Source organism: Petaurus breviceps, unplaced genomic scaffold, assembly GCF_028583685.1.
Source record: "Petaurus breviceps papuanus isolate PSGF00001 unplaced genomic scaffold, PetGlider_PUasm1.0 90535, whole genome shotgun sequence".
Lineage (NCBI taxonomy): Eukaryota > Metazoa > Chordata > Mammalia > Diprotodontia > Petauridae > Petaurus > Petaurus breviceps.
This window is the reverse complement of record NW_027187270.1, coordinates 3,655,817-3,682,656: the sequence shown is the minus strand read 5'-3', so window position 1 is coordinate 3,682,656 and position 26,840 is coordinate 3,655,817. Positions and strand designations below refer to the sequence as shown.

General features: G+C 44.8%; 1 protein-coding gene across 1 annotated transcript in view; it reads left to right on the top strand.

The window, feature by feature from the left end:
• The window catches only part of LOC138142147 (actin-binding protein WASF3-like), a 177,831-nt gene that overhangs the window by 69,738 nt on the left and 81,253 nt on the right, over positions 1 to 26,840 (top strand). The window contains exons 5-9 of the mRNA XM_069063125.1: positions 7,976 to 8,133; positions 11,140 to 11,274; positions 19,219 to 19,372; positions 20,616 to 20,733; positions 21,282 to 21,300. Of these exons, the coding sequence (XP_068919226.1) occupies positions 8,001 to 8,133; positions 11,140 to 11,274; positions 19,219 to 19,372; positions 20,616 to 20,733; positions 21,282 to 21,300 (559 nt within the window). The 5' untranslated portion in view covers positions 7,976 to 8,000. The remainder of the gene's footprint in view (positions 1 to 7,975; positions 8,134 to 11,139; positions 11,275 to 19,218; positions 19,373 to 20,615; positions 20,734 to 21,281; positions 21,301 to 26,840) is intronic.

Sequence of the window (26,840 nt, the reverse complement as noted above, 5' to 3'; positions counted from 1 at the left end):
CTTCAGCCAGATATTCTCTGGCATGTTTCCCTTCTATGTTTTTTGGATTTCCTCCCATGACTATACCTTCTCAACTGTACAGTGTTGCTCCCCCCACCCCTTTTTACTGGGGTTGTTTCTCATTCAGAGCCAGAGTCATGGGTTTCACTCCTGCTAAGTTTTAGTGATCCCTATGAGGTCAAATTTGCCTATTTCCTTTGGGATCTTGAGTTAACTTTTTATTGTTGTAAATTTGGGCACGTGAGTGGACATGTGAGGCTATGAGCTTTTACTGCTGGCTCCTTTCTTGGATTTTCTCTCTTGTGAATTTCTAGGTGTCTCAAATGCTCTAAGTCTTTGATCATTGCAGTTACTCCTCTCTACCTTGGGGGACTGATTTACAAAGGCACATTTCTCCCTCCCTCATCATTTTCATTTTAAAGCCCTTTTCAATTACATTTGCATAACACCAGCCAAAGCTTTAGCCAGGAGTCTGTCATCCCTGTGTTTTAATCTGTGGCTCAGAAATCCAAATTACATTCTCAACCACCACTTTCCTAGCCAATCTTTAGTTTATTGCCCAAGACGTCATAATCTTTGGTGTAGTGCTTTCTTGAAGCTGTCTGGCAATATCATTTGTTCCCATGTCAATCACAAAAAGTAGGTAGTAGTCACTCATTTTTACAATCCTTGCAAAATTCTCTTTTATGTCTTGGATACATACCCCAGGAAGACAACAGACTTTCTCTCTGTTGCTACCATGTAGACAGACAGCAGGAAGTGTGTTACCAAGGGGCAAGGGGCACTATTTGGCTCTTCTTCTGACCCTCACTGGAGGAGCTCTCACTTTCCACCACCTGTAGCTTTGCTGCTACATCATCATTCCTTGCAGGAGAAGAAGCTGTATCCAGCTCCATCCTCCTCTTCCCATGTGACATTCTTCTACTTTTCAGTCTCCTAAGGAGGCACAAGTTACCTCTCTACCCCATTAAATTCTTTTTTCTCCCTTTGAGGCCCCACTTCCTTTTTTTGGTTTTTAACTATTTCATTGTCCCTGATAACTTGGAATATGGAGAAACATTCCTCAAGTCCTAGACTTTGAACATATAGAGGATTTAGTTGGTTGTGGCAAAAAGCGAAATGTCACTCACTCAATGCGAGTCACTGCAGAATCCCCCCTGTTCTCCCTACCGGTGGAGATTCTCAGCCTTATTTGGTTGTTTTCCTGCTTGTTGGTACCTTTCTAGACTTTTAGCCAATCTTAACAACTTGACAGCTGCATTGAATTTATTTGCATTTACACTTTATTATTTTGCTTCAGTGACCTCTTCTTGATCTTTTCTTGGAGTTCTCTTCAGGGTCTTATTCCTCAATCCAGTTACTTCTCCAAAGTTTTCTCATCAAGGTGAGAAGTAGAACGTGGACCTTCACAATTTCCTGCTTCTCCTTAATCAGATCAAGTCCTGTTTGCTTTTCTTGCTGCTTCTTCCACTTCAGTGCCTTGACATGAGCCTAGAATTCCTGACTCCTCACTACCACTTCTTGTATTCCTGAACTTTCTCCAAGGCTCAGCCTTAGTGTTACTTCCTCTATAGGAGGATTTCCTCCACCCCCACTTGTCAGGGCCCCCTGAAATGACATTATATTTGTTGATTTGTGTATGCAAATCTAGGTCATGATTAATGCTAGTCCTAATAATACAAAATTCAATTTAGTGCAGTTTATACAATGATACCAGGTCACATTTAATGTAAACTAAAATTCAGTTCATGTGATACATGTGAACTAGTCGAGGGCTTCATAACATGCCACTGTGCTGTCAGTCTGTATTTGCCTGTGATTCTGTGTGGATGGGATGTGTTGCTGCGTAACTACCTTATTACTAATAGTTTTAATTTTTTTTAAAGGAGCCCTTAACAAAATGGACAAAAGAAAGACTCCTTCAGATGGAAACATGGTCAGTGCCATAGAGAAAAGGCTTGTTATATTAGATTAACAATTTGATGTAACTAACAGTAAAAACATGCTCATAGTGACTTGACAATAAGACAAATGTCAGAATGACCAAATCTACAGTAAAAACACACAGGTGAAATAAAAGGAAGATTCTGGAAAAGGAGACCCTCTGGACCTTCCAAGTCTAAGAAAGAAAAAAACTCAACTGGACTGAAAGGGTCTTTTGATCCCCTAACGTTTCTTTACTGGAAGGTTGCTAAAGAAGGGGGTTTTAAAACCAAACCAATGCTTATTTATCAGTCTCAAAATCCTCATATTCTGAAAGGCTATAACCATCAATCACTTCCAGTTCTTTGGTGATCAGACAATAATCTCATTTTTAAAGCATTACTTATTTTAGATACTGGCCCAGGTCATTCAATGGTACTTGGTTCGTTGTGTGAGAATGCAAGTGCGCAAATTTCAGATGTGGATAAAGCTCTCTATACTTATCAGTATATGAAGATTTTTAAAAAGAGAAGACAGGTCAGTCTGAGCTTCTAAATATATAAGACAATAATCATGTTTTCCTCATAACAATGTAAGTTTATACAATATTCAATCATTTTAAAATTTTACTTTCTAGAACTATTCGAATATTTTGTAATAAACTTGAATCAGAAATACATTTTTCTTATATTTTGCTGTTATATTACATTAATAACCAGATAACACTTATTTTTAAGAAACTTATTTCATATTTCTATTGGTTGGAATCAGTTACCATATTTATAAATAACTATAACTTCAAATAGTGTGAATTGCAGCCACTTAATGGGATTCATTATTCACATTCATTGGAACCTCACTGGATCTTGTTCACATGCTATTTCCTTTCAGTAGTATATAAGCTTCTTGAGGACAGGGACTGTTTAATTTCCCTCTTTGATTAATAAATGCTTGTTGAATTGAACTGTTTCCCCAAACTTTCCAAGTAACTTAGTTAATTTGTGGAATCCCCAAGAGCAGAGTTAGGATCTCAGACTTGGATTGAGGCATGTCAGGATATTTGCCTCTTCCTAGCTATTGCCCCACTTCTTCTCTCCCACGATGTCACTGTCTCTTACTCTCAAATAGGAAGTTTCAAACATCAAGTTTCCCAGCCTGGTAGGAGCAGTTGGCCAGGAGAGTAGGACCTAAAGAAAATTATCAGTGCTAGAAGAGACTGATGAAGAGTTTTCAGAAAACAGAGCAATGCCAAGGCCACTCTCTGGCCTTTCCCTTCTTCTGTCCTACCCCCAGGAACCCCAGGATGGGCTGACCAGCCTACTTTGTACCCAGTTATGGCCAGACCATCATCACGCTGTGTATGTGTGTGTGTGGTGACTATGAAAAGCGACAGAGAATAGAAATTTGCCTTCTTGCTATCAGTTAAAGGGGCTTTCTCCAGCTTGTTTCCCCCAGAGAATCCAGTGAAACCTTTGACCCAAGATCCCAAAGCACTCAATACAAGTTTGCTCAAGAGCTGGTGCTGGGAGGAAAAGAGAAACCAGCTCTTCATTAGCTGTTGTCCTAATAGAACTTAGAATGTTAGCACTGAAAAGGACATTTCTGTGTTCATTACAGAATATACAAATAAAACCAAGGCTTTGTTGTACTTCTCATGCGGTATTGTATAGCTATCCCTATTTCTGCCTAATTTCCTTTCTTTTCTTTTTAATTAATTTATTTTAAACTTAAATACACAATAAGAAAAAGAAGCATGTTATAAACTTAAATACAAAGGAAAAAAACATTGTGATGTGCTCAGCAGGACATGAGAGGCTTCAAAATATACAGCAATAGATTTTCATTTCAAGAAAGGCTACATAATAAATACTACTCGTGTTCAGAGCTGTCTATCTTTTCTTTGCTTCCTTGTGAGTTTTATTTTGTTCTCTGTTGTGTACTTTTTGCTTTATTATTTTTGCCACCTTCTCCCCCCCCCAAGGCTACAATTTAGCATGAATAGACACATACACACACATACACATATATATATATACAAGCATATATACATACACTTACGCATCTATATACTCAGATATCTGTAATCTTACTCATATATAGACATATACATTTATGTGCATCTATGTAGGACTATACTATACTTGTTTGTCCTCTTTTTCTCTGAGGATGGATGATGTCTTCCTTCATAAGTCAAAGTCTTTCCATATTTTTCTAAGTCCATCAACTCATCATTTCCTATACCATAGCAATATTCCAACCTTATGCTGTCTAGTTATTTTAAGTAGTCTAAAACAATATTGATTAATATGATTGGCATATAGTGTAATTCCCTATTTTTCTCTTTTGGTTAAATCTATTTTAACTTTAATTTTGTCAGAGATTATTATTACTACCCCTGCTTTTTTCCCCTAAAAATTCTCCTCCTGATCTTTATGTTTGTGGGTATCTCATTTCCTACCTATTCTGACTTCTCTGCTTTACTTCTATCCACTACCTTGCCCTCCTGTTACTTAACCTATCACCCCCCGCCAAGGATCCCTCCCTTTTTCTCCCATTCCCATTAATCTAAACACCCTTCTATAGTGCCCACTTATCCTACTCCCTCATCCTCCCCTCTTAAAATCCCTCCCTGATCCTCTCCCCCTCTCTATTTCCTTAGCCTTTTATTTCTTTATGGATTTAAAAGACTTTTATACCTTTCTAGATGTATATGTATTGTTTCCTCTTTAACCCATTCCCAATAAGAGTATGTTTCCAGAACTACCAGCCTTCCTCCCCATCTAATTCCTCTGTGTCAGTTCTTCCTCTCAACCTCTTTTGTATAAGATAGTTACTCCTTTTACCTTTTCCTAAATGGTTTCACTTTTTAGAATCCTCTCACAGACAGGTCTACCCCAATCTTTCTTTTAAACTACCCAATTACTAAAACAATCTTAGACATATATTTTACATTTCTTCATGTAAAAAGTAAACAGTCTGTCTTTATTGAGCCCCTGGTAACTAGCCTGTGATGTTTACCTTATATTTCTCTTAGATCTTATATGTTAAATCTTCTGTTAAGTTCAGGGTTTTTGGTTTTTTTTGTTTGTTTCTTAACAAAATCCTGAAAAGTCTATCAATTCATTAAATGGCCATTTCTTTTCATTCAGGATTATACTTAACTGTTCTGGGTATATTTTCAGCCACAATCCGAGTTCTTTTGCTTTTTGATATATAGCACCCTGGGCTTGTTAGGTCTGAAGCATCAGGCCTTGCCAAACTCGTGGTTTCCCTAACACTCCCTGTGAGTGCCAAGAGTCCTGGCCTTGTGATGCAATTGAGCCAGCATGTATTGAGCACACACTGTGTGCCAAGCATTGTATGCTAAGCACTGAAGGAGGGAGAACATTGGGACACAATACAAACATGTTCAGATGTACACAGGGGATTCTTCAAGGAACAGAAGCCAGCACTGATGCTGAATGCCACCAAGTTTCCACTTACAGCAGTTCAGCTCAGGTGATAGGAGTGATTGTGGGTGAAGAAAGACACACAGTAGGTTGGAAAGGTTGTAGACTTCTCTCGGTTCTAGTCCTAGACCCACCATTCCCTAACCACGTGACCTTACACAAGCCATTCATTTCACCCAGAAGCCTTTTTCCTCAGCTATAAAATGGGGATACTTGCATTGTGTGCCTCACAGTGTAGTCATGGGAAAAGTCACTTGTAAACAATAAATGGGAGCTTTTCTTTCTCTTATTCTAGTTTCTTTGTATTCCCTAAGCACAGGATAGCTGGGTGATAAAGGGCAGCTTGGAAGTTGTTCAGGAACGTTATGGGTAAAAGAAAGTAAGCCCCCTTAGGACTAGAATCTTGCCAGTTCTGAGAGTCTCATTCCACTATGGGTATCCATCCCCCCACCCTTCTTCCCCAGCACCAAAGCAGGAGGAGGACAGCTCTGTGGTCCTAGGCAGTGTTTGGTATATGAGAAGGTGAGTATTAGTTCTGGATCTTGGCCCTCATCGCTGATGGGTTCTATGGTAAGCCTTGGATTTTTAGAAATTGAAGGGACCTTATACCATCAGGCTCAATGCCCTTATTTTACAGAGAAACTAAGGCCTAGGGAGGAAGTGATTTGCCCAAGGTCACACAGAGAATGAGCAGAGTGAGATCTAGAGCTGGTCTACAAATTCTAATTCCCTTCTCTGGGGGGTATTGGTCTCCTCTGTAAAACCAGAAGAGTAATTTGTGGCCTCTTGGGCTTGTGGTTTAGATGTTTGGGGAAGGAAAGTGTCTTGACCTCCTTGGAGAAAGCAGCTCCACTGGAATCTGCCAAATGGGGGCATTCCAGGTGGCTGGGCTGGAGCCCTAACCAGCCCCTTCCCAATTAGGTCCTGTACACATTCCATGCCCCCCTGGGCCCCCTTTAGAACTAATTACTGACCTCAGCAGCTTCTGCTTCTAGGTTTTGCCATGGTAATGGGCTGCTTTTCTTCCATCCCCAAAGAGAAGGGGCTCATGCCCACCAAGAGCTTCACCCCTCCTCAGTGGGGCAGCTGCCAGCTTGGCCCACCTCTGCTGGGAGGTCCCTCAGGCCCACCGTCCCTGGCAAATTCACAGGCTGGCACTGTTTTATGGGGCATTTTGAGAGGGGAGGAATGGGGCCTGGGAATTGGCCCCCTAGGACCTCCCTGAAGGTTTTTCTACCACTGCCATCCCTTTGAGCATACTGGAAACCCAGCAAGCCTGGATTCTTCTACAGTGCCCACTGTTGCATGCCAGCACCCAATGATAACAGTTAATGGAGTGCGTTTGGTGCTTGGGGCTACCAATGAACTGCCACATATCTCTGCTGCTTTTCAAGCTAAGCATCTGGGCTCTGGGAACTGGTTGGACAATAAGCTAGTTCATCGGAGAGAAAAGCTCATATGATGTGGTTGTATAGCTCTCACTCTGCTTGCTTATTCCTCTTCACCACCCCTTGCCCCCAAACTGTTTTTCTTTGAGGCAATAGAACAACAACATACTGGTACATTGACCAGGCTGCCCCTTCCTTGGGCATGAAACCAATGTTTTTCCATTTCCCTCTTCCTCACAGCAACCTGGGGAGGCACACAAGGGCAGAGACCCTTAATGTTCCCTTTCACAGATGGGCACACTGAGGCCCAGAGGAAAGAAAGGGAAGGCTCCTCTTGGTGGTAAGTCAGTGACAGACCTGGAGCAGGAGCCCAGGGTTCAGGCCCTTTTCCCTACCAAGTGAGATCAAACTCAATACAATATGGCAACTAGCTGGAAGACTGAGGGGGGTTAGCTGGCCAACCAGAGGGGGCTTTAGCATGAGGCACAGTGATGTTTGCCATTTTGGTCTGTCTTGCCTGGTCTGATCTGACTGTCTAGTCTCCGTCATGGAGATACCTGGCAGAGTTTGGAGACTCACACAGTGCTCACACAGACTTACAGTACACAACCTGAAATTAGAAGTACATTACATTACATTACAAAACCCTAAAGCAAAGTTCCTGTAGGGAGATACAGGGAGGGGCAGGTGGAATGCCACAGTTAATACTGCTTTGCAGCCTAGAGAACTAGGCAGTGGAAGCAGGAGGGGAAGGAAAGGAGGCATATATGTGGTGAACTTCTTATGTTGGGCCAGCAGTCGGGATGGTCATAGTTCTTGGGGAGAGAGTCCGAGAGAGACCCAGCATGCCTTTGCTTTGATTGTCTGGCAAGGCAATAAGAAGGCTGCCCCCCTTCCCCAACAAGAGATAGTGAGCTCCTTATATCCCATGACCATAAGAATGGCAAAACCCTTTGCCAATGCAAAGAGCCATTAAATACTAATTAAATACTACAATGACATTAAATACTAAGGAAGACCAAAAGGGATGACCTAGCAAGGGGTACATAAGGTAGGCTGAAGAACTTCTCTTGCTTAGGGAACTGAATCCAACTTAGGCCTGTCAGCCTGGAGGGTCTGGCCTTCTGCTAAGGTACCTGATCTACTTGTCTTGTTTTGGGTCCTATGCTCAACTCTCTGTCTTCTTTTCCTCTCCTACCCCACCCCTCTCCACAGAAGATACTGAAGACAACCCAGGACAATGCCACTGGTCAAGAGGAACATTGAGCCCAGGCACTTGTGCCGAGGTGCCCTGCCCGATGGGGTCACCAGCGAGCTGGAATGTGTCACCAACAGCACCCTAGCTGCCATCATCAAGCAGCTGGGCAGCCTCAGTAAGTGGGCTGGGCTTTGAGGGCCTGGGGCATAGGTTTCTGGATCAAAGCCATTCACCTTTTTCTCCTGATTTGGCCTCTGACTATTGGGAGTGGGCAGTAAAGGATCATAATGTCTATGCTTGAAACTTTTAGACTTGATCTACTCAAATCTCTCATTTTCCCTCTTTGGAGGGAAGCTGTGGCTTTAAGCCCTGCCTCTAGCACATCTAAGCTGGGTCACCTCCGTGGACTTAAGGGACTTTGGATTATGAAATGGGGATAATAATTGCCCTTCCTCACCCACAGACTTGTTTTGTATATTGTTTTGCGGAAAGTACTTTTTAAACCTTTAATGTGCACTGTTACCATTGGGACAGGAAGCTATGTGAAGCATTGGGGAAGATCTGTGATTTGAACTGCTCCAGATGGCCTGGGGCTGCCTTTCCCTGGGTCCTAGCCCTAGCCTCTCACCTCTCAGCCAGATTTTCTGAAATGGAGGGTCCTCCCTGAAGCTTAGTGGCTCTCAGTGGGAAACCAGCGGCAAATGTGCTTCCCATTTGGCTAGTGAGCCAAAGTATTGTGCATATGCTCAATCTCAGGTCAGCTTGGAATGCCTGAGGAGCCAGGGGACAGGATGCAGAGTGGGAAGGAATATGGCATGGCATGCTGGGAGGGACAACAGGGTGAAAAGGGACCTTTGGCCATAGCATGCCATTACCTGGAGGGGGAGGGGAAGGAACCACAGGACATGGCATTGGTACCACCTAGAAGGACCTTAGTACACAGAATTTCAGTGCTAAGAGGGATCTTGGGACATAGCATACCAATATTGGGAGGGGTTGGGGGTTCAGCTTAATTCTTCATTTTACAGATGAGGAAATCGCTGCTCAGAGATAGTCATTGATTTGCCCAAGGTCAATAGACAAGCTTCTTACTAGTGAAGCTGAGGCTAGAACAAGGTCTCCTGATTCTTGGGCCTGTGTTCTTTCCTTTATGTCAGAGCTGTCTCTGTTCACCATCACTTCAAAGGCCCAGCCTTAGCAGGCAAGAGGGATGAGGCTACAGAAAACAGTTGTTCCCAGCGGGGAGAGCATCTTCATGCAGAGACTGTCTCCTGTCCCTAAGTAGCTGTGGCTGGCGCACCTAGATTGGGGGAGCCCCAGAGTCTTCCCCTTGTGGTGCAGTGACATAGTGTGTGTTCTCCTTCCTGTCGCCTTTCAGGACCCTTTGAGTCCAGGCACACAGGGCCCTTACTTTGCCCCAGCCCCTGCCGTAAAGAACAGAAGCAACACTGAGCTGTCAGAGACTAGGCACGTCCCAGAGGACAGAGGGCCATTTTGAACTCAAAGGAATGATTGGCATCAGCAGAAGGAGCAGTTTTGTGTCCCTCACATCATGCCCATAAGGCGGCTCTTGTTGGGACTTTGAGGAAGAGCAGCTGAACTCGGAATGATTTGAAAACAGTAGGGGTGCCACTGGGCAGGTGCAGGAGGCCCAAGAGTGGTAGCGGGGCAGTGCAGCCATTCAGAATCTCACTAGCTCCCAGAAGCCTGCCCATAATCATAGAATCAGAGGGTTAGAAAGGATCTCCCAGGAAGTAGAATCCACCCCCAGCTGAGCAGGAATCTCCAGTGATGGGACGCTCATTACCTCCTGAGGTAGCCCACTTTGGGGGGGGGGGACAGTGCCCATTATTAGGAAGGTCTTACATTGAACCGAAATCTGCCTTTCTGTGGCAGGCAGCACCATACACACCTGATTAGCAAAGTTGGGGCTACCCTGTCTGCTCTGGCCTTCAAGGTAGGGGCACTCCTGTGATAAAGCCTCAGGAGCCACAGGTCTCACCAAACACCCAGGTTGTCTGTGGACGAGATATGGCAACATTGGTCTCAATGAGATTGAGACAGAGGGAGATGACAGCTGCTCCCCTGTCCCTGGCCCCACCCTTCTAATGGAGCAGCATTGTGGTAGGGTGGGAGGAGCTGAGCACTTAGTCTGCTCATCTGTCTTGGACCCCACAAACAATCCCCAATCTGAGCCTCAGTTACCTCATCTGTAAAATGAGGGTCCTGATCATTGCACTTATTATTGAAAATAAGAAATGCATGGGGCAGTTAGGTGGCGCAGTGAATAGAGCACTGACCCTGGAATCAGGAGAACCTGAGTTCAAATCTGACCCCAGACACTTAAAACAAAACTAGCCATGTGACCTCGGGCAAGTCACTTAACCCCAATTGCCCTACCTTCCCCCCTCCAAAAAGCAAAAAAAAAAAATGCATCTGGTCCCAGCGCCTTCCCAGGCCTACAGTTGTTCACTTGGCTCTGACCAATGCCAGCATGGAGAAGTGACCCATAATTATGTCGCAGAAGTACTTGGGGGATGTCCAGATGTTTAGGCCAGAATCCTCAAGACAGTATTTTGTGAGAGGACAAGATGGCCATCTTCGACTGTCTTGGGGAAGAGGGACTAGTCCAGGGGTGGGGAATCCATGACCTCGAGGCCACATGTGGCCCCCAACGTCCTCAAGTGCAGCCCTTTGGTTGAATCCAAACTTCACAGAACAAATCCCCTTAATAAAAGGATTTGTTCTGTAAAATTTGGACTCAATCAAAAGGCTGCAACTGAGGGCCTAGAAGGCCACGTGACCTCGAGGCCACAGATTCCCCACCCCTTGACTAGACTTAGTTTGGCTTGATTCCAGAGGGCAGAAGTGGGAGCATGAAGCTGGGGTGAAGGAGCTGGCAGAGAGGCAGGTTTAGGCTTGGTGTCAACAAAGCTCTTTGAAAAGCTGAATGGAGGAACCTAAGAAATTGGGAGGCCTTTGAGCAGAGGCTGGGTGAGGATTCTTGTTTGGGTATGAATTGGCTCAGATGACCCCAGAGATCCCCTCAACTCAAAGATTCCATCAGCCAGCAAACTGAAGGAAGCTGGACATGGGTTGGCTAAAGACAGCGGTTGGGCTTGGGTGAGTGTTGTGGGGAACTCCTTCAAGATGCTCTTTGTCCCTCTTCCTCCAATTCCAGGCAGACATGCAGAGGACATTTTTGGGGAGCTGTTCAATGAAGCCAACAGTTTCTACATGCGAATGAACTCTCTGCAGGAAAGGGTGGACCTCTTGGTGATTAAGGTCACACAGTTGGACTCCACCGTGGAGGAAGGTGGGTAGGGCAAGATGAGCCAAGGGAGCATCGCTCTTTCCTGGGGCAGGGCAAGGCTGCTTTTGCTCCTTCTTGCCTAGATTATGTCCTGCTTTCTTAGGGGTTACCCTATCCCTGGTGTTTGTTAGGGCCTCATTCCAGACCCCTGGCACCAGGGTTCCAAGGGAGACACTGTGATATGTGTTTGTCTCTCTGTGATTTGTTTACTCCTTCAAAGCTGGCCCTAGTTGTGTATTTTTTCAAGTAAGTTTTCCTGATGCCTTTTGTTTGGATCTCACGGTTGATTTTTGGCTATATCCCACTGCCATCCCAAGTTTGAACTCTTCTATGATACAGTGAAAAACAGTTAAGCAAAAGGAGTGCTCCATCCTCTCTCCTTTAAAAAACAAATAAATTTGTGTTTTCATTCATCTCAACAGTATCTGTACATTTGAAAAAATGTAAATACAGATATGTAAAACCTATTAGTCTGCAAAGTAACAATGCTTTGTATGCATATTGACCCCTTGAAATAGCTAATAACTACCTACCCTTACACACACAGAACCAAGGGGTTCATAGCCCCTTATTAATTAAAGTGTGTGACTATAAAACTATGGTCTGCTGTGGTGGAGAAGGCATGAGAAGGAATGGATGGCCAGGAAAGGAGTGGGAGCAGTCAGATAATGAGAACAGGGGCTGACAGATGGTTTAGCTCACATACTCGGCTGGTAGGCACTAAATATTAAAAGAAGAGGCGGGCACACAGCGTTTTGGCAAGGTCTTCCATGGAGAGTTTCAGAGCAGTCATGCCTATGAATCAGGAGGAAACAGAAGGAAGGTGGGGTGCCTTGCAGTCTGTTGGCACCATTGGCAAGAGCCAGTTATCAAAATTGATCAGCATTTATTAAGCACCTACTATGTGCCAGGTATGGTGAGACTCTGGAGGGATGGAAGTATTAAAATATAAGCACAGGAAAGAGACCTCAGAGGTTACAGTCCAACCTTTGCTTCCCCTTCCCTTCACACATGTGGAAACTGAGGCCCTTCAAGGTAAAATGGTCTGCCTTAGGTTACTTGAATAGTAAAAAGGTAGAGAATTTAAATTTGGGTTTTTCTTTTCTGTTCTTCTTAATGACTTTCTTTATGATATATATCATATATATCATATATATAATATATTATTTATAACAATACCCTTTATCATATATATCATTTATATAACAATATATTATTATAACCCCTTTTATAATATATATCATGTAAATATAGCAATATCTTATTACAACACCCTTTATCATATACATCATATATAACAATATACCATATTATTATAACGACTCCCTTTTCCCCTTCGAAACCACCCTTATAGCAAGTCTGTCCAGGTAAGTGCAGCATGGTCCTCACCTAGACTTCACATCTGTTCAATGAGGGGGCTAGAGCAGGCGACTTTGGAGATCTTCTCCCCTCCCCCAACTCCAAGTCTATGGAGTGGTGAGAATAGACCAGCATGTTGACCATGTCTGAAAATGTCTGCCTCATTCTGTTCCCATGCCAAGAAGCAGAAGGTGACGTCTCTACCATGATGCTCTGAATTCTGGAGTCTTTTCTTTGCAGAGTAGTTCTCACTGGATACATTGGTGTCCTGTTATTTCTGTATAGAGCACATCCTAAATTCAACTGGATAAGTGTGTGGGGCAGAGCTTACATCTGATTGTTCACCAAATCGCCCAAAAAACCCCAACCCCAAACCCTTGGGGAAGGCCTTGTACTCTGTATGCACATATTCCCCTCCCCCACCCTCACAAACACACATGTACTCTCATATACACATATATTATTTCATGTACATTCATTCCTAATATACTTTAGTGCATGTGCTCACTTCTGCACACACACTTCCACCTGTGTATACAGATTCACAGACATGCAAGTGGAAATGTAGGACACACTTACTCACATGTATGTCCTATCACAATTCCAAGAGACACAGTAGATCGAGTACCAGGCTTAGAATCAGGAAGATCTGAGTTCAAACCCAGCCTCAGACACTTCCTAGCTTGTGATCCTGGTCAAGTCACTTAACCTCTGTCTGTCCCAGTTTCCTCATCTGTAAAATGGGAATAGTAATAGTAGCTACCTCCCAGGTTGTTACAAGAATAAAATGAGATATTTGTAAAGCAGTGGTGTCAAACTCACTGTACATAAAGAATTATTCTGCACATGTATATTGACTTAGAAAACCATATATTAACATTATCTATGTTCTGTGGTATTTAAAAAAAATTTTTTTATAAATATTTCCCAGTTACATCTGAATTTTCTTTTGGCATCTTTAGAGGGCCCATGGGCAATGTGTTTGACACTTCTGCAAACCTCAAAGTGCTAGATAAATGCCTGCTTTGTTATTACACAAACAAAGACTTATACATAGATTCTCGGTACCTAGTAATGGTCCTTTTGGTATATGTTTACCCAGCTTGTGGCTTCCTCATTAGCCTACTGATTCTTCCCCATAACAAGAAGTTAGTTGCTTTTTTTTTTTCCTTTTTGGAGGGCAATTGGGGTTAAGTAAATTGCCCAAGGTTACATGGCTAGTATTTTTGTGTGTTAAGTGTCTGAGGCCGGAACCAAACTCGGTCCTCCTGATTCTGGGGCCGGCTCTTACTCACTGCACCACCTAGCCGCCCCCAGTTAGTTGCTTTAACAATGGAGTTCACTTGACTTAATTACCTAGAAGATGCTGGGAAGCAACATCTAGGAGCAGACATCCCAGAGGAGTAGCTCCTCTACTCTAGGCAATGTTGGGTAAGCTGAGTTGGGCTAGACTTTGGAAGACTTGAGAACAGAGTCTGGTTATAGGATTCAACATGCTGGAGGATAATAATTTAAGGTTACATTTCTCTGTATCCTAACCCTCACCCATAATGACTAGGGCCTATGCCCTACTGTGATACAGGCTAGAGAAGGGAACCTGGCTACAGGTATCCTTTCCTCAGGGGGAAGGAATGTTCCCTGGGCTTTGTCTGTTATAGGTTGTCCTAGCCTACCAGCTAAACTACCTGGATCCAGACAGACCGTAGATACCAAAATTCTCTTTCCAGAAATTGCTCCTTGCGTTGTTTGATGGGGATTTCTACCCACTAGTATCAGTGTGTTTGCATGAAACTAATATGTAACTATATGCTTTTGGGCCAGCCATTTCAACTCCCTGAGCCTCAGTTTCTTCCCCTGTAAAATAAGAAAGTTGGATGAACTAGACCAGGGGTGAGGGACCTGGAGCTTCCAGGTCACACGTGGCCCTAGATCCTCAAGTGCAGCCCTTTGATGGAGTCCAAGTTTTGCAGCACAAATTCTTTCATGAAGGGGATTTGTTCTGTGAAATTTGGATTTAGTCAAAGGGCCACACTTGAGGACCTAGAGGGCCGCATGTCACCTGGAGGCTGCAGTTTCCCTACCCATGGTCTAGATGACTTCTGAGGTCCCCTCTAACTCTGAGACTCTAGAATTAGGCTCTCTCGAAGGGCCCTTTCCATTCCAGTGCTTTGTGGTCCAAGAGTCCTTCCAGCTCTGAAATCCTGTGATATGCTCTTCTGATCTCCCCCTACTGTGGTGCTGAAAGCAAGCACATATTCTGCTTCAACTACTTGTCTACAGCCTAAAGGGAATCAGGCATTGGGCCTTAGGCTTTTCTTTCTAGTTGCAGTCTGGTTCCCATGGGATAGCTGGGTTAGGATTGGAGCTCCAAGTGGATGTGCCCAAGACAAGCTTCTCTGAGTTGGTGATGGGCAGGAATGTGCATGGGGCATAGTGCATATCATGTGGTGGGAATGGGTTTCTGGCGGCCCAGGGAGTTTTGATGATGACTTGGAGCTTGGTTTTCCACGGTTGAGGTCAATGGTGAGTAGTAGCTGCTCAGTTATTTCAAGTTTGCCATCTAGTGGCCATTGCTGGAGCAAATGACTTGGGGAGGGGGGTGACAAAAATCAAATAAAACCTTTCTAGAAATGAGTTTTTAAGCTTTAAGTTTTTTTAATAAATTTTTTAGCTTTAAAAGTACAGCTTATAGGTCTGCAAATATTGGCACTGCAAGAGAACCCCTGTATTATTGCTGAGGATTTAGACTGAGGCCAAGATGCCTGTCAGAGACTTTCTGTGCTGTACTGTGAAAGGATGCTGGCATCCTGGAACAAGAACAGGAAGGGGCCTCCGAGATCATCTTGTGCACCTCTCCCCTCAATTTACACAAGAGGAAAGTGGGGTCTAGAGCAGGGAGTATGACTTCTCCAAGATCATCCAGATAGTAAGTGGCCCAAGCAGGATTCAGGCCTCCATCTCCTAAATCTTTGCACTGCAACACCATGCACCATAATTAGCTCTCCTCTCTCTGCCATTTACCAACTGTATGACCTGGGATAAGGCATTTCATGTCTCTGTTTCTCAGTTTCCTCATCTGTAAAATGGGGATAATTGTGCATTGTCTGCCTTCTTGTTGTGAATAAACAGCTGCGTAGGCCTTAAAATCCTATAGAAATGTGAGCTATTTTTATGTATTTGGGAGTCATTAGCACCCTTTCCTGTGTCCTCCAGAAACTGCCTCCTTCACTCGTCCACCCCTCTCCCAAACCTTCAATTTCTCCATGTCTCCTGGTTGCTTCCCTGCTGCCTATAAATCTGCTTGGCTTTCTGCCTAACTTAGCAAGCTTTCCCTCAAGACATTGTTCTAGATGTCTTCCCTTTCATAACCAAACTCCTAGAAAGAAAATTGTTTTTACTTGTTACCTTCCTCACACCCTTGAAATCCAGCTCCCAGACTCCCCACTCAGCTGAAGCTGCTCTTGCCTCTTATCATCAACCTTTTCTTGGGCCTCCTCCTTCTTGCTCCCTCTGCAGCTTTGGTACTGTGGAGCGCTGCTTCTTCCTTGATGCTCTCCATGCAGGTGACTGCCAGGTGTACATAGCCAGCTTCCCTCTCCCTCCTGACCTCCATCCCTGCATCTCTGGCTGTCTGCTTGGTTTTCCCCTGTATGTTCAATGGGCATCTCTCCTTACTAGTTCCTCTTCCATGTGGCTGCCAACTTGAGATTCCAGCAGCACAAGATTAATTACTCCCCTGCTCAAGAAGTGTCCTGAGGAGAAAATGCAAACTCTTCTCCCTGGCATTTCAAGCCAGTTACAATCTGGCACTAACTTGTCTTTCCAGTCACCATAAAGCTGGCTTGCTTGTTGTTCCCCATCTCCCACTTCTGTGACTTTGCCCAGGTTGTCCCCACTTCCTGAAATGCTCCCCTTCCTCACCTTCACCTATTGGAATCCCTTGCTCCCTACAAGTCACTCTCCTTCCTTATCATGCCAGGAGATCTTCAGAATTTTCCTGACAATTTAAGGGAAAGCAGTTCAATTTCCTGGCATGCTGCTGGTATACTGTCCAGGTTTCACAAGCATACGACAAGGAGATTGGCACAATGGCTCTATAGATGTTCAGTTTGGTAGTCAGTATAATATCTCTTCTCTCCCACACTTTTCATTGGAGCTTCCAAAACACTGAGCTAGCTCTGGCAATTCATGCGTCAACTGCACCTAGCAGCATAAGGTAGTGGACACTGAGGTCCTTTCTCCAGCTGAACTGCCAAGCATTCAGACTCAATGGTGGAGAGCACAACTCCTATCAGCTGGTCACATTGTTCGAATGCCAAACATATACTTGTCTAAAAGACTATTTTACAGAGAACTAACACAAGGCGAGTGCTCACATGGTGGTCAGATGAAGCAACACAAGGACACCCTCAAGGTCTCCAAGAACTTTGGAACCAGTTGTGAGAAATGGGAAACATTGCAAAGGACCACCCATTATGGCGTGCCCACATCAAAGAAGGCTGTGCTCTGTGCGCAAAGCAGAACCTTAGTTGCACAGAGGAAATGTGAGTTGCACAAGTCCAGAGACATCTCCATTGCAAATGTTTTAATGGACTGTTCGTGCCCGACCTATGGTAGAACCTTCTGAGCTCATATTGGACTGATCAGCCCAGCGAGACACACTGTGTGTCCTGACCCCAGGGTCAGGATGTTAATGGTCCTCTTAGAAAAGGAAGGATGAACAGCACCAACTCTCCCTCTATGCTCCAAAATGACTTTATTTTGAATATATTTTGTATTTACTTATCTGTATACACGTTGTTATCCCCATAATAGAATGTAAATTCCTTGAGGGGAAGAACTATTCCATTTGGGGCATGTGAACATAATCATATAGGTAGGGAATGAGATTTGGACTCCATCTGTGGTGTAGGCAAGTGCTTTATAACAGGGATTTATTGAGTCTTTCTTTGTTCCCAAGAACCCTTTGGAAGTTCTTTGGAAAGAAAGGCCCAGAGAAATAGGGGATCTTGTCACCAATAGCAGGGAGTACCCTGAGTCTTTAGATGGACCTAAAGCCCAATCTCCATTCTTCAAGTTGTAGACTGTCAGAGCCAGAAAGGGCCTAAGAACAAGATGACCTTAAAGGCCATGTGTAGTAACAAGCACTCTAGCATACCCATTGTTGATACACCATATTGTCCAACCCTCTCATTTTACAGATCAGGAAACTTGCCCTAAGTCAGTCTATGGCAGAGCCAGGGCTAGAGCCATCACGGGATTCCCTGTACCACATAGACCTCTTTAGTGCCAGTTAAATCAGCCTTGTTTGGAAGAGATGTTCATGGAGACCTACAGTTAAATCAGCCTTGTTTGGAAGAGATGTTCATGGAGACCTACAGCTAAAGGGAAGTGGGCCCATGCCAGAGCCTCCCAGGGTCCCTCAAGTGCTCAGTGGCTTCTAGTACTGGTCTGATGCTGGCTTTTCATGTGACCTTGGGCAAAGAAATTCCCCTCCCTCCTTAAGGCCCAGTAGGATTTCAGATGCTGGCCTGAGGTGCTGCCCATTGCTGCAATTTTAGAGATTCTCAGTGTGCCTGGTTGATTGTCAAATAGGTTCCAGGAAGGGAATTTGGTGCTCTGTGAAAAAGCCAACGGGCATCTAGCTGCAAGGAGGGGCTTCAGTTGGATCATAGATGATAGTTTGTGAGCTAGAAGAGACCTTAGGGGTCACCTAGTGTACCCCCCCATATATAGAATTTTATAGAGGAAGAAACTAAAGCCCAGAGAGGGCAGGTGACTTTCCCAAGGTAACACAGCAGGTATTTGAACCCAGGTCTCCTCACTCTCTGGTACCAGAGTCAGTGCCTCACTGCCTGTCTAATGTGAATCCTATGGCTTGAAGAAGGTAAGAATGACAAGCATTGGGAACAGTAAGGTCAGAGGCCATGGAACCTTCTGGGTGCTCTTCTATCTAATCCATAAAGTGATACTTCTTGAGGCATCTGGGGATATCCAGCCAGGATCTATGCAGGCAGGCCCAGGAGGAACATGATCACAATGTGGTTTGGAAATACGGAGCTATGTATGTGACATGGGAGGCATCTGGTGCGAAGACTGGGCAGAACTGGGCGAGAGGCCATCAGGTAGCAGGGCTCACATCACCACTCTGGGGTGGAGTTTCCTCTTCTGTCAGATGAGGGATTCTTTACTTTTATTGTGTCTGGACCCTCCTTCTCAGAGTGATATTTTAAAATAACTGAAGCAAATGCTCAATTTCAGCTGAAGGTTGGTGAAAATAAAGTTGTAAATTTTTCCTTGTCCAATTTCATGAGCCCTCTCCACAGACCCCCCAAGGCTCTGTGGACCCCAGGTTATGAACTCAAAATCCATTCACAGACCCCCCCCCAGGGCTCTGTGGACCCCAGGTCATGAACCCCTTGAAATCCCCAGACCCCCCAAGGGCTCTGGGGACCCCAAGTTCTGAACCCCTTGAAATCTATCCACAGACCCCCCAAGGGCTCTGGGGACCCCAGGTCATGAACCCCTTGACTAGATGATCTCAAAGGTCCCTTGCCACTCTAAATCCTGTGCTCCTCGGCTCCGCAGTGTCCCTGCAGGATATCAACATGAGGAAGGCTTTCCGGAGCTCCACAATCCAGAATCAGCAGGTGGTATCACGTAACTCCATCCCCAACCCTGTGATGGAAATGTACCAGCGGTGTGACAAGCCCCCACCACTCAACATCCTCACGGCCTACAGGTAGGAGGGAGGGTAGGGCCCCTGATGACCAGGATAGGTCTGGAGAGTGAAAGCAGATGGAGTCCAAGTCAGGATCCTCTTCTGTCTGCTGGGGCTTTGGGTTTGGTCAGGACTACTGGCCTTAGAGTTGGGGCACCTGACTGAGTCCTTTCTTAGTTGTGTAACCTGGGGCAACTCGCTGCATCTTGCATAGCTTCAGTTTCCTCATCTGACATTGGACAAAATACTAGCCTTCCTGCCGTACGGGAGCGTGGGGAGCAAAGTTCTCACCAACCTTTTTCCCCCACTTACTAAAAATATTGAGCTGCTCCCATGAAAGAGGGTGTCCTTGGCTCCATGTGGAGCTGCCATCTCACCTGGGCAGTGATCTCTGCCTACCTGGATCTCATCGCCTTCCTTCATGAAGTATTCCTTCATGCTCTAGGCCTGTCCTCCTCACTTCTTGGCTCAGAGCTGAGGGCATGTAAGGATGAGTACTAAGACCCCCTCCACACCAGAGAACACTCATCAGTTAACAGTCATGGTTGGTGATAATAAAGAAGAGCTGGCAAGGATTTAGGGTTTATATGATTATAGGGTTTATGTTATGGCCCAATCTTCCTGAGCCACGTATCTCCCTCAGTGCCACTGCACACAGTAGGCACCAAATACATCTTCACAACAACTCTGGATTATGATCCCCATTTTACAGATGAAAAAACTGAGACCCAGACAAGTGAAGGACTTGCCTTAGATCACACAGCTAGTAGGTGGGACAGTAAGGCTTCCACTCAGATCTCCCGACTCCAAGCTCAGGTTTCTTTCTCCTACACCACCACTACCTCCGTAGGCTTCCCCGGGAAGCACACAGCTCCAGTAGCCTCTCCTTCTGATACTAAGCAGTACCCATTTCAGGAATGGGCTCTGTAGGGCAGGTTGTTTGGGTGTTTGTTGGGAAGTGTCTGTTTTGTTGAAACGATGGCTTCATCCATTGCCTGGTAGTCGGGAGACCTACTGTTAAATATTTCTTGGACCTTCTAGACCTCACATCTCATCATTCCAACAAGAGAGGGCATTTCCTGTGCTTAGGGAATGTCTCTGGACTGCAGGGCTTTCTGATCTAGCTTCGAATCATAGCTGTGTGACATTAAGCAAGTCTCTTCCCCTTTCCAGGCCTCATTTTGCTCCTCTGTAAAATACAGGGGGCAGACTAGATGCCGACTGTTGATGAGCTCACTAACATGCCCTTTTGGGTCCATTTCAGAGATGACAAGAAAGATGGCCTTAAATTCTATACTGACCCATCATATTTCTTCAACTTGTGGAAAGAGAAAATGCTTCAGGCCACTGAGGATAAGAGGAAGGAGAAACGAAGGCAGAAGGTACATGGGTGGGGCTGGAAAGAGAATTAGACATGAGAGGAGCACCCCATCTCTCATGATGCCATGGAGTCAGAAGCCCTTCTGGCTTGGTCCCTTGTTATGTGACCTTGGATAAGTTGATTCTTCCTGAGCCACAATGTCCTCATCTGTAAAATGAGGGAGATACACCAGATGACCTCTTAGGTCCCTTATTGTCTGTGATTCTGTGATTGTGTCTGCTCGCGCATGTGTGTGAGTGTGTGTGTGTGTGTTCAGTTTGCCATGCTTTAGGAAGAATCTTGACAAGATGTGGCTTTTCCAGAAGGGTAGGATCAGGATGATGAAGGGACTAGAAGCCATGTTGTGTGAGAGTCAGTATTTAGTTTGGAAAAGGGAAGGTTTTGTTGGGGACCATGGTAGCGGTCTTCAAGTATTTTAAGAGCCATCCTGTGGAAGAAGGATTCTCCTTTTCTTTGTTTGGTCCCAGAGAACCAGGAACTGTGTGGGGAAATTGCCGAGAGATTCTGGTTCAAATCTAAACTCTGGGCCCTTTGTCGGGGGTATTGCAGATTGGGATATCATTTACAGGTGAGGGTCAGGTTCCCCAATCAGAGCTAGTCATTGGTCAGACTGTTGCAACACTGCTGCCCAGAGACTTCAGTGCTCAGGAAGCACCTTTTCCTCATAATCCATAGATGCAAAGCTCAGCTACCCAATTTGGAAGGCTACATACAGACTTTGGCTTCATTGATATCAGCCTTTGTCCCTTCTGTCCGCCTCCCCCCTCCTCCAACCCTTCTTGACCTTCCTTGGACTCCCAGGACCCTCCTGGCTTTTCTGTCAATCCTAGGCTGGACTAAGGAAGGGAAAGGCCCTGTTGTCCTCTGCCCTGATCAGGCTACGAATAAAATATTGTGTTCTGTTCTGGAGGCCATAGTTGAAGGGCTTCGACAGGACAGCCAGGATGGGGAAGGGCTTTGAGAGCCCACCATGTGAAGATCACTTAAAGAAATTACAAAAGAGAAGACATGATAACTGTTTTCAAGTATTTGAAGGGTAAATGACTAAGACTACAACGTGACCCATTACAAGGAGCTGACATTTTAATTCCATTTCAATGAATTCCCTTTGTGAATCAGTTTCATCAGTCTCTTTTGCTGGCTCTATCTTCCACCCCCTAACCGTGGGTGTTCTTTTCTCTAAATATACTATCTAGCCATGTGATTTCAGCAGCTTCCTTAGGATCACATATCATGTCTCCATGGATAACTCCAGAATCTAAAGCATTTTATAAGCCTTTCGTGTAATGCCAGTGATTATTAACCCTGATCTGTCCTCTGAATTCCAGTCCCCTCGTTACCAACTGCCAACAAGACACCTCTATCTGGATGTCCCATTGGCACCTCAAAATCAAGATGACAAAAACAAAGCTCATTGTCTTCAACTTGAAACCTGCTCCTCCCCCACACTTCCCCATTTCCATAAAGATATCACCACTAATTCCTATTCTACCTCCACACCATCCTTCCTGTCTGCCCCCTTCTTTCCACCCACATGGATTCCTCATCACCTCCTTCCTGGAGCGTTGCATTGGTATCCTTGCCTCTAGTCTCTACCTTCTCCCAGCCTTCTTCCATACACCTGTCAAAATAATCTTCCTAAAGCACAAATTCCATGCTCAAGAATTTTTAGCGGTTCCCTATTACCTCTAGGATAAAATAAAAACTCCTCAACCTGGTGTGTCCTTTTCATCCTAGCCCACTATATCTAGCTGGCCCCAGACTGACCCATTCTTCATTCACATCCCATCCAGTCATCCATCCTGGCCATCTTGCAATCTGCTGCTAATCCTAACACCACCCACCTTCATAGTCTCCCAGTCTCAGCCTCCTCAATAGTCAAATCAATATCTGTCTCTGTGTAATAAAAACACCAAAAAAAGCAAGACAATTCATACAGCAACTCTGTCTCCTTAAATTCATCAAACCAATAGCACTATTACTTCTGGAAAGGATGTCTTCTTAATTAGCTGCCCAGTGGATGACTTCACCATCTGTGTTGACTTAGACCTAAATTCCCTTCCTTGGCTACCACTTCTTCCATGTTTTGTGTTCCCCATTAGAATGTCAGCTCCTTGTGGGCAAGGGCCATCTCACCCTTGTGTTTGTATTCCTAGAACTGAGCACATTTCCTGGCATAGAATAAGTGATTAATAAATGCTTTTTTATTCATTCATGTAAAGCCCTTTACACACTAGCTCCAACCAAACTGTGAAGGCTTATTTTCTATTACTGTCCTGTATTCATTGTAAGCTCTAGCCAGCCTGGCCTGTTAGCTGTTCCTTGACCCCAGCCTCTCATCTGTCTTCACCATGCCTTTGTACAGACCGTCCTGCTTGAAATATAAACATTGTGCAACCCTGCCTCTTAGAATCCTTAGTTTCTTTTAAGGATGGAATGTTGGACCTGGAGTCAAAATGGCCACAGGCACATCCTTAGCTGTGTGACCCTGGGCAAGTCAATTAGCCTCTGTTTGCCTTGGTTTTCTCAGCTATAAAATGGGGATAATAATAGCACCTACCTCACAGGGTTGTTGTGAGGAATAAATTAAATAATATTTGTAAAAAGAGCTTACCACAGTGCCTGGCACATAATAGGCACCATATAAATGCTAATTTTTATTGTTATTATTATTTAAGGTTCAGTTTAGATGACCCTCCTACAATAAGCCTTTCCTGACCACCCACTCCCCTCTGATTAACGCTCTCTCTCCCTCCTTGAGGTATATTGTTTATACTTATCTGTTTGTTGTTTCCCTGGAGGGCAGGAGCTTCTTGGTTTTGTCAGCATATTCCCAGTACCTAGTGTTGTGCTCAGTACATAGGAAGAATGGAATAAATGCTTGGTGAATTTATATTACACTGACTGTATCCCCCCCAGCCTTCGAAAAACTTTCATTTGCTCTGACCACCCCCACTATCTGTCTTTTAATCCCTCTCTTCCTCTTTGTAGCTAAACTCCCTGAGGACACTGTTTATAATAGGTGGAGGGAAAGAGGGTTGGAGGGAGCCCCACATATATAGCGAGGCCCCCATGGACAGTGAAGTCAAAGGGAAGCAGAGCAGACATCCATAGCCTCTTTTCTTTACCTCTTTCTCCAGAGGAGACTTTCATTCCTGCCAGGAGGGAAAACAGGAAGTTGGGGCCAGAGGCCATTGTTCTACTCTCCTCAGAGAGAGGAAGTACTGACTAGAAGTCTATGCATTTCCATTGGGGATATGATCAGGTTCCAGCTGACTTTTGATCACTTTATCATTTTGGGGGGAAGGGGATTCCAAGCTCTACATCCAAGGCTTGATCCCTTTCCTTCTTAATACCAGTTCCACAATGAACACATAGCAAATAACAAAGAAACCCCTTTATTCAAACTATAGCAAAACAGAGCTAGGAGTAAGTATATGGAGAAGGTATATATATATATAGGAGAACATATGCCAGACAATGCAGAGTGAAGGAGCTCTCCCATTGGTGGTGACATAACTCACCTCAAGCAAGAGAGAGGGTCTTGGAGCTCAGCCAAGGGGATAGATACTCCCCACAGCTCTGGAGTAGCGAGCTGGGATTAGGGCCATGATGGAAACTGCCCACCTCTCTCATGTCTTCCTAAAGTTTTTTCTTTTAGTAGGGGTTGAAGTGGGATTGGCTTCTTCCATCTTCTTTCTCCAGGCTAGAAGCCAGGAGCTCCTGAATGATGAGTCCCCAAAGGGGAACTTAGCAAAGGCTCCAGCTCTCTTGACTCTCCCCAACCCTCCCCATCCCTTACACAGGGCAGGGCTTTCATTTCCACAAATAAGGGGAGAGTCCCATAGCAATGGGCTTTGGGATGGGCTCACATAGGTGCTTCTACTTTCTCTCCTCTCACTTGCTTCTAAACCCTGGGCAATCTGGCTTCCGATCTCATTTAACTGAAAACTGCTCTCTCCAGAGTTCCCAGTGACTGCCAGATCACCCAGCCTCACAGCCCTTGTGCCCTTTCTGCAGCCTTTGATCCTTGGCAAAAATGACCTCCTATGGATGTTGTCTTCTCTCTGGGTTTGCATGACACTGATGTCTCCTGGTTTTCCTATCCATCCAACTGCCCCTTCCTTCTCAGTCTTTGCTGGTTCTTCTAGTCACACCCACTAACAGTGGGGGTCCCACAGGCTCTGTCCTTGCCCCCTTCTCTTTTCCTTTTCTACATTCTTACTTGGTGATCTCAGCAACCATGGGTTCAGTGATCATGTCTATGTAGATGATCCCATATGTCTTGATCCAGTACTAATTACCATTCTCACATGATTAACACAGCTCAGATTCTGACTTGGGAAGGTCTGAGGGCCAAATCTAGGCCTCACCACTAAAAGGAGAACTTTTGTTTTAATCATAAGAATGACCTGGCAGGATTCATAGACACTGAAATGGACTATGTAGCACCTTTTAAATTAGCTAGCTTTTATCAAGTCAACAAGCTTTTATTAGGCACTAACTGTGTGCTAAGCTCTAGAGATTGTTTTCTTTCTTTGTAGAAAGGCAAAAGCAATCCCTACCCTCAAGGGGGAGACCACATGCAGATAACTGTGGACAAAGAAGATACATTCAGGATAAATTAGAGGTAGTATCAGAAGGAAGGCTAAGTGCCTTAAGAGGGTCAGGAAAGGCTTCCTGCAGAAGGTGGGATTTTAACTGAGACTTGAAGGAAGCCAGGGAAGGGAGGAGGGAGAGAGTTCCAGGCATAGAGGAACAGCCAGAAAAAATGTTCAGAAAATGTCAGAATGTCCTGTGAAAGGAAGGCCAGTGTCACTGGATCACAGGGTATATAGGATCAGGGCTCAGGTAGGAGGATGAAGGTGTAAGACTTTAAAAAAGCCAGAGGATTTTATATATGATCCTGGAAGTGATAGGGAGCCACTGGAGTTTATTGAGGGGAAGGGGGTGAGGTGGTCAGACATTACTTTAGGAAGAGAATTCTGATGTCTTAGTGGAAGATGGAATGGAGTGGGAAGAGCTGAGGCAGGGAGACCAAGCAGCAGGCTATTGGGATAGTCTAGGTGAGGAGGGCTGCCGCTAGGGTGGTGACAGTGTCAGAGAAGAGAAAGGAGGGGGGTAGATAGGAGAGGTGGTGAGAAGATAGACTCAACAGGCCTTGGCACCAGATTGGCTATGGGGATGTGGGGGGGGGTGACAAGAGAGAGGGAGGCAGCAAGGGGGACGCTTGGGCTGGGAGCCCAAGTCACTGGGAGGATGGTGGCACCACTGGTGGACAGGAAAAGGGAATAGAATTCTCAACCTGGTTTGGTTCAATGAATCAAACCCTATGCTTGTGCTAGGTGCCAGGCAAACAGTGTTAAACACCACTTAGACCTTCTTCTAAAGAGCCAATACTCCAATGGGAAATGGCCAAGCACAGAAGTTTACCATGATCCAAAGGAGAGTCAAGAAATCTGAGGAGGAAGGATCACGTTCACATGGGATGTCAGAGAAGGCCTTGTAGAGGGAGGATAGCATCTGAGTGAATTCCCAGAGGAAGGGAAAGACTTTAATGGAGGGGTTCTGTTCCAAGATGGAAGAGGGCATGAACAAAGGCACAGAGAGGGCAAAACAAGACCAGAGAGAAGTTTTGTTCGACTGGAACATAGTGAATGTGAAGGGGAATAGTATGACAATAGTATGGACTAGCAGTTTGGAACCTCATTGTCAAGGACCTTGAATGCCAGAATCAGGAGATTATACTTAAGCATGTAGACAACAGGTAGCCACTGAAGGTCTTTGAGCAGGGGAGTAACAGGATCTAATCCATAGGAATAGTTGCTCAGATCCACTAGAGAGAGGAGCCTGGAGGCAGGAACATCAACTGAAAGGTTTTTATAACATGAACAGTTCATTCTGTTGTGCTGTCTGGGGCTGTGGAATAGTCTAGTACACTCTTTCTTCAGATTCCTTCCTGGCCCAGTGTTTACTTTGACATCCTGCTTGCTGTGAGAGGAAAGCTTTGGTATATCATGCCTAGGTGACTGTCATTCATTCATATATATATATATATATATATATATATATATATATCTTTATCTCTCTCTCTCTCTTTATATATAT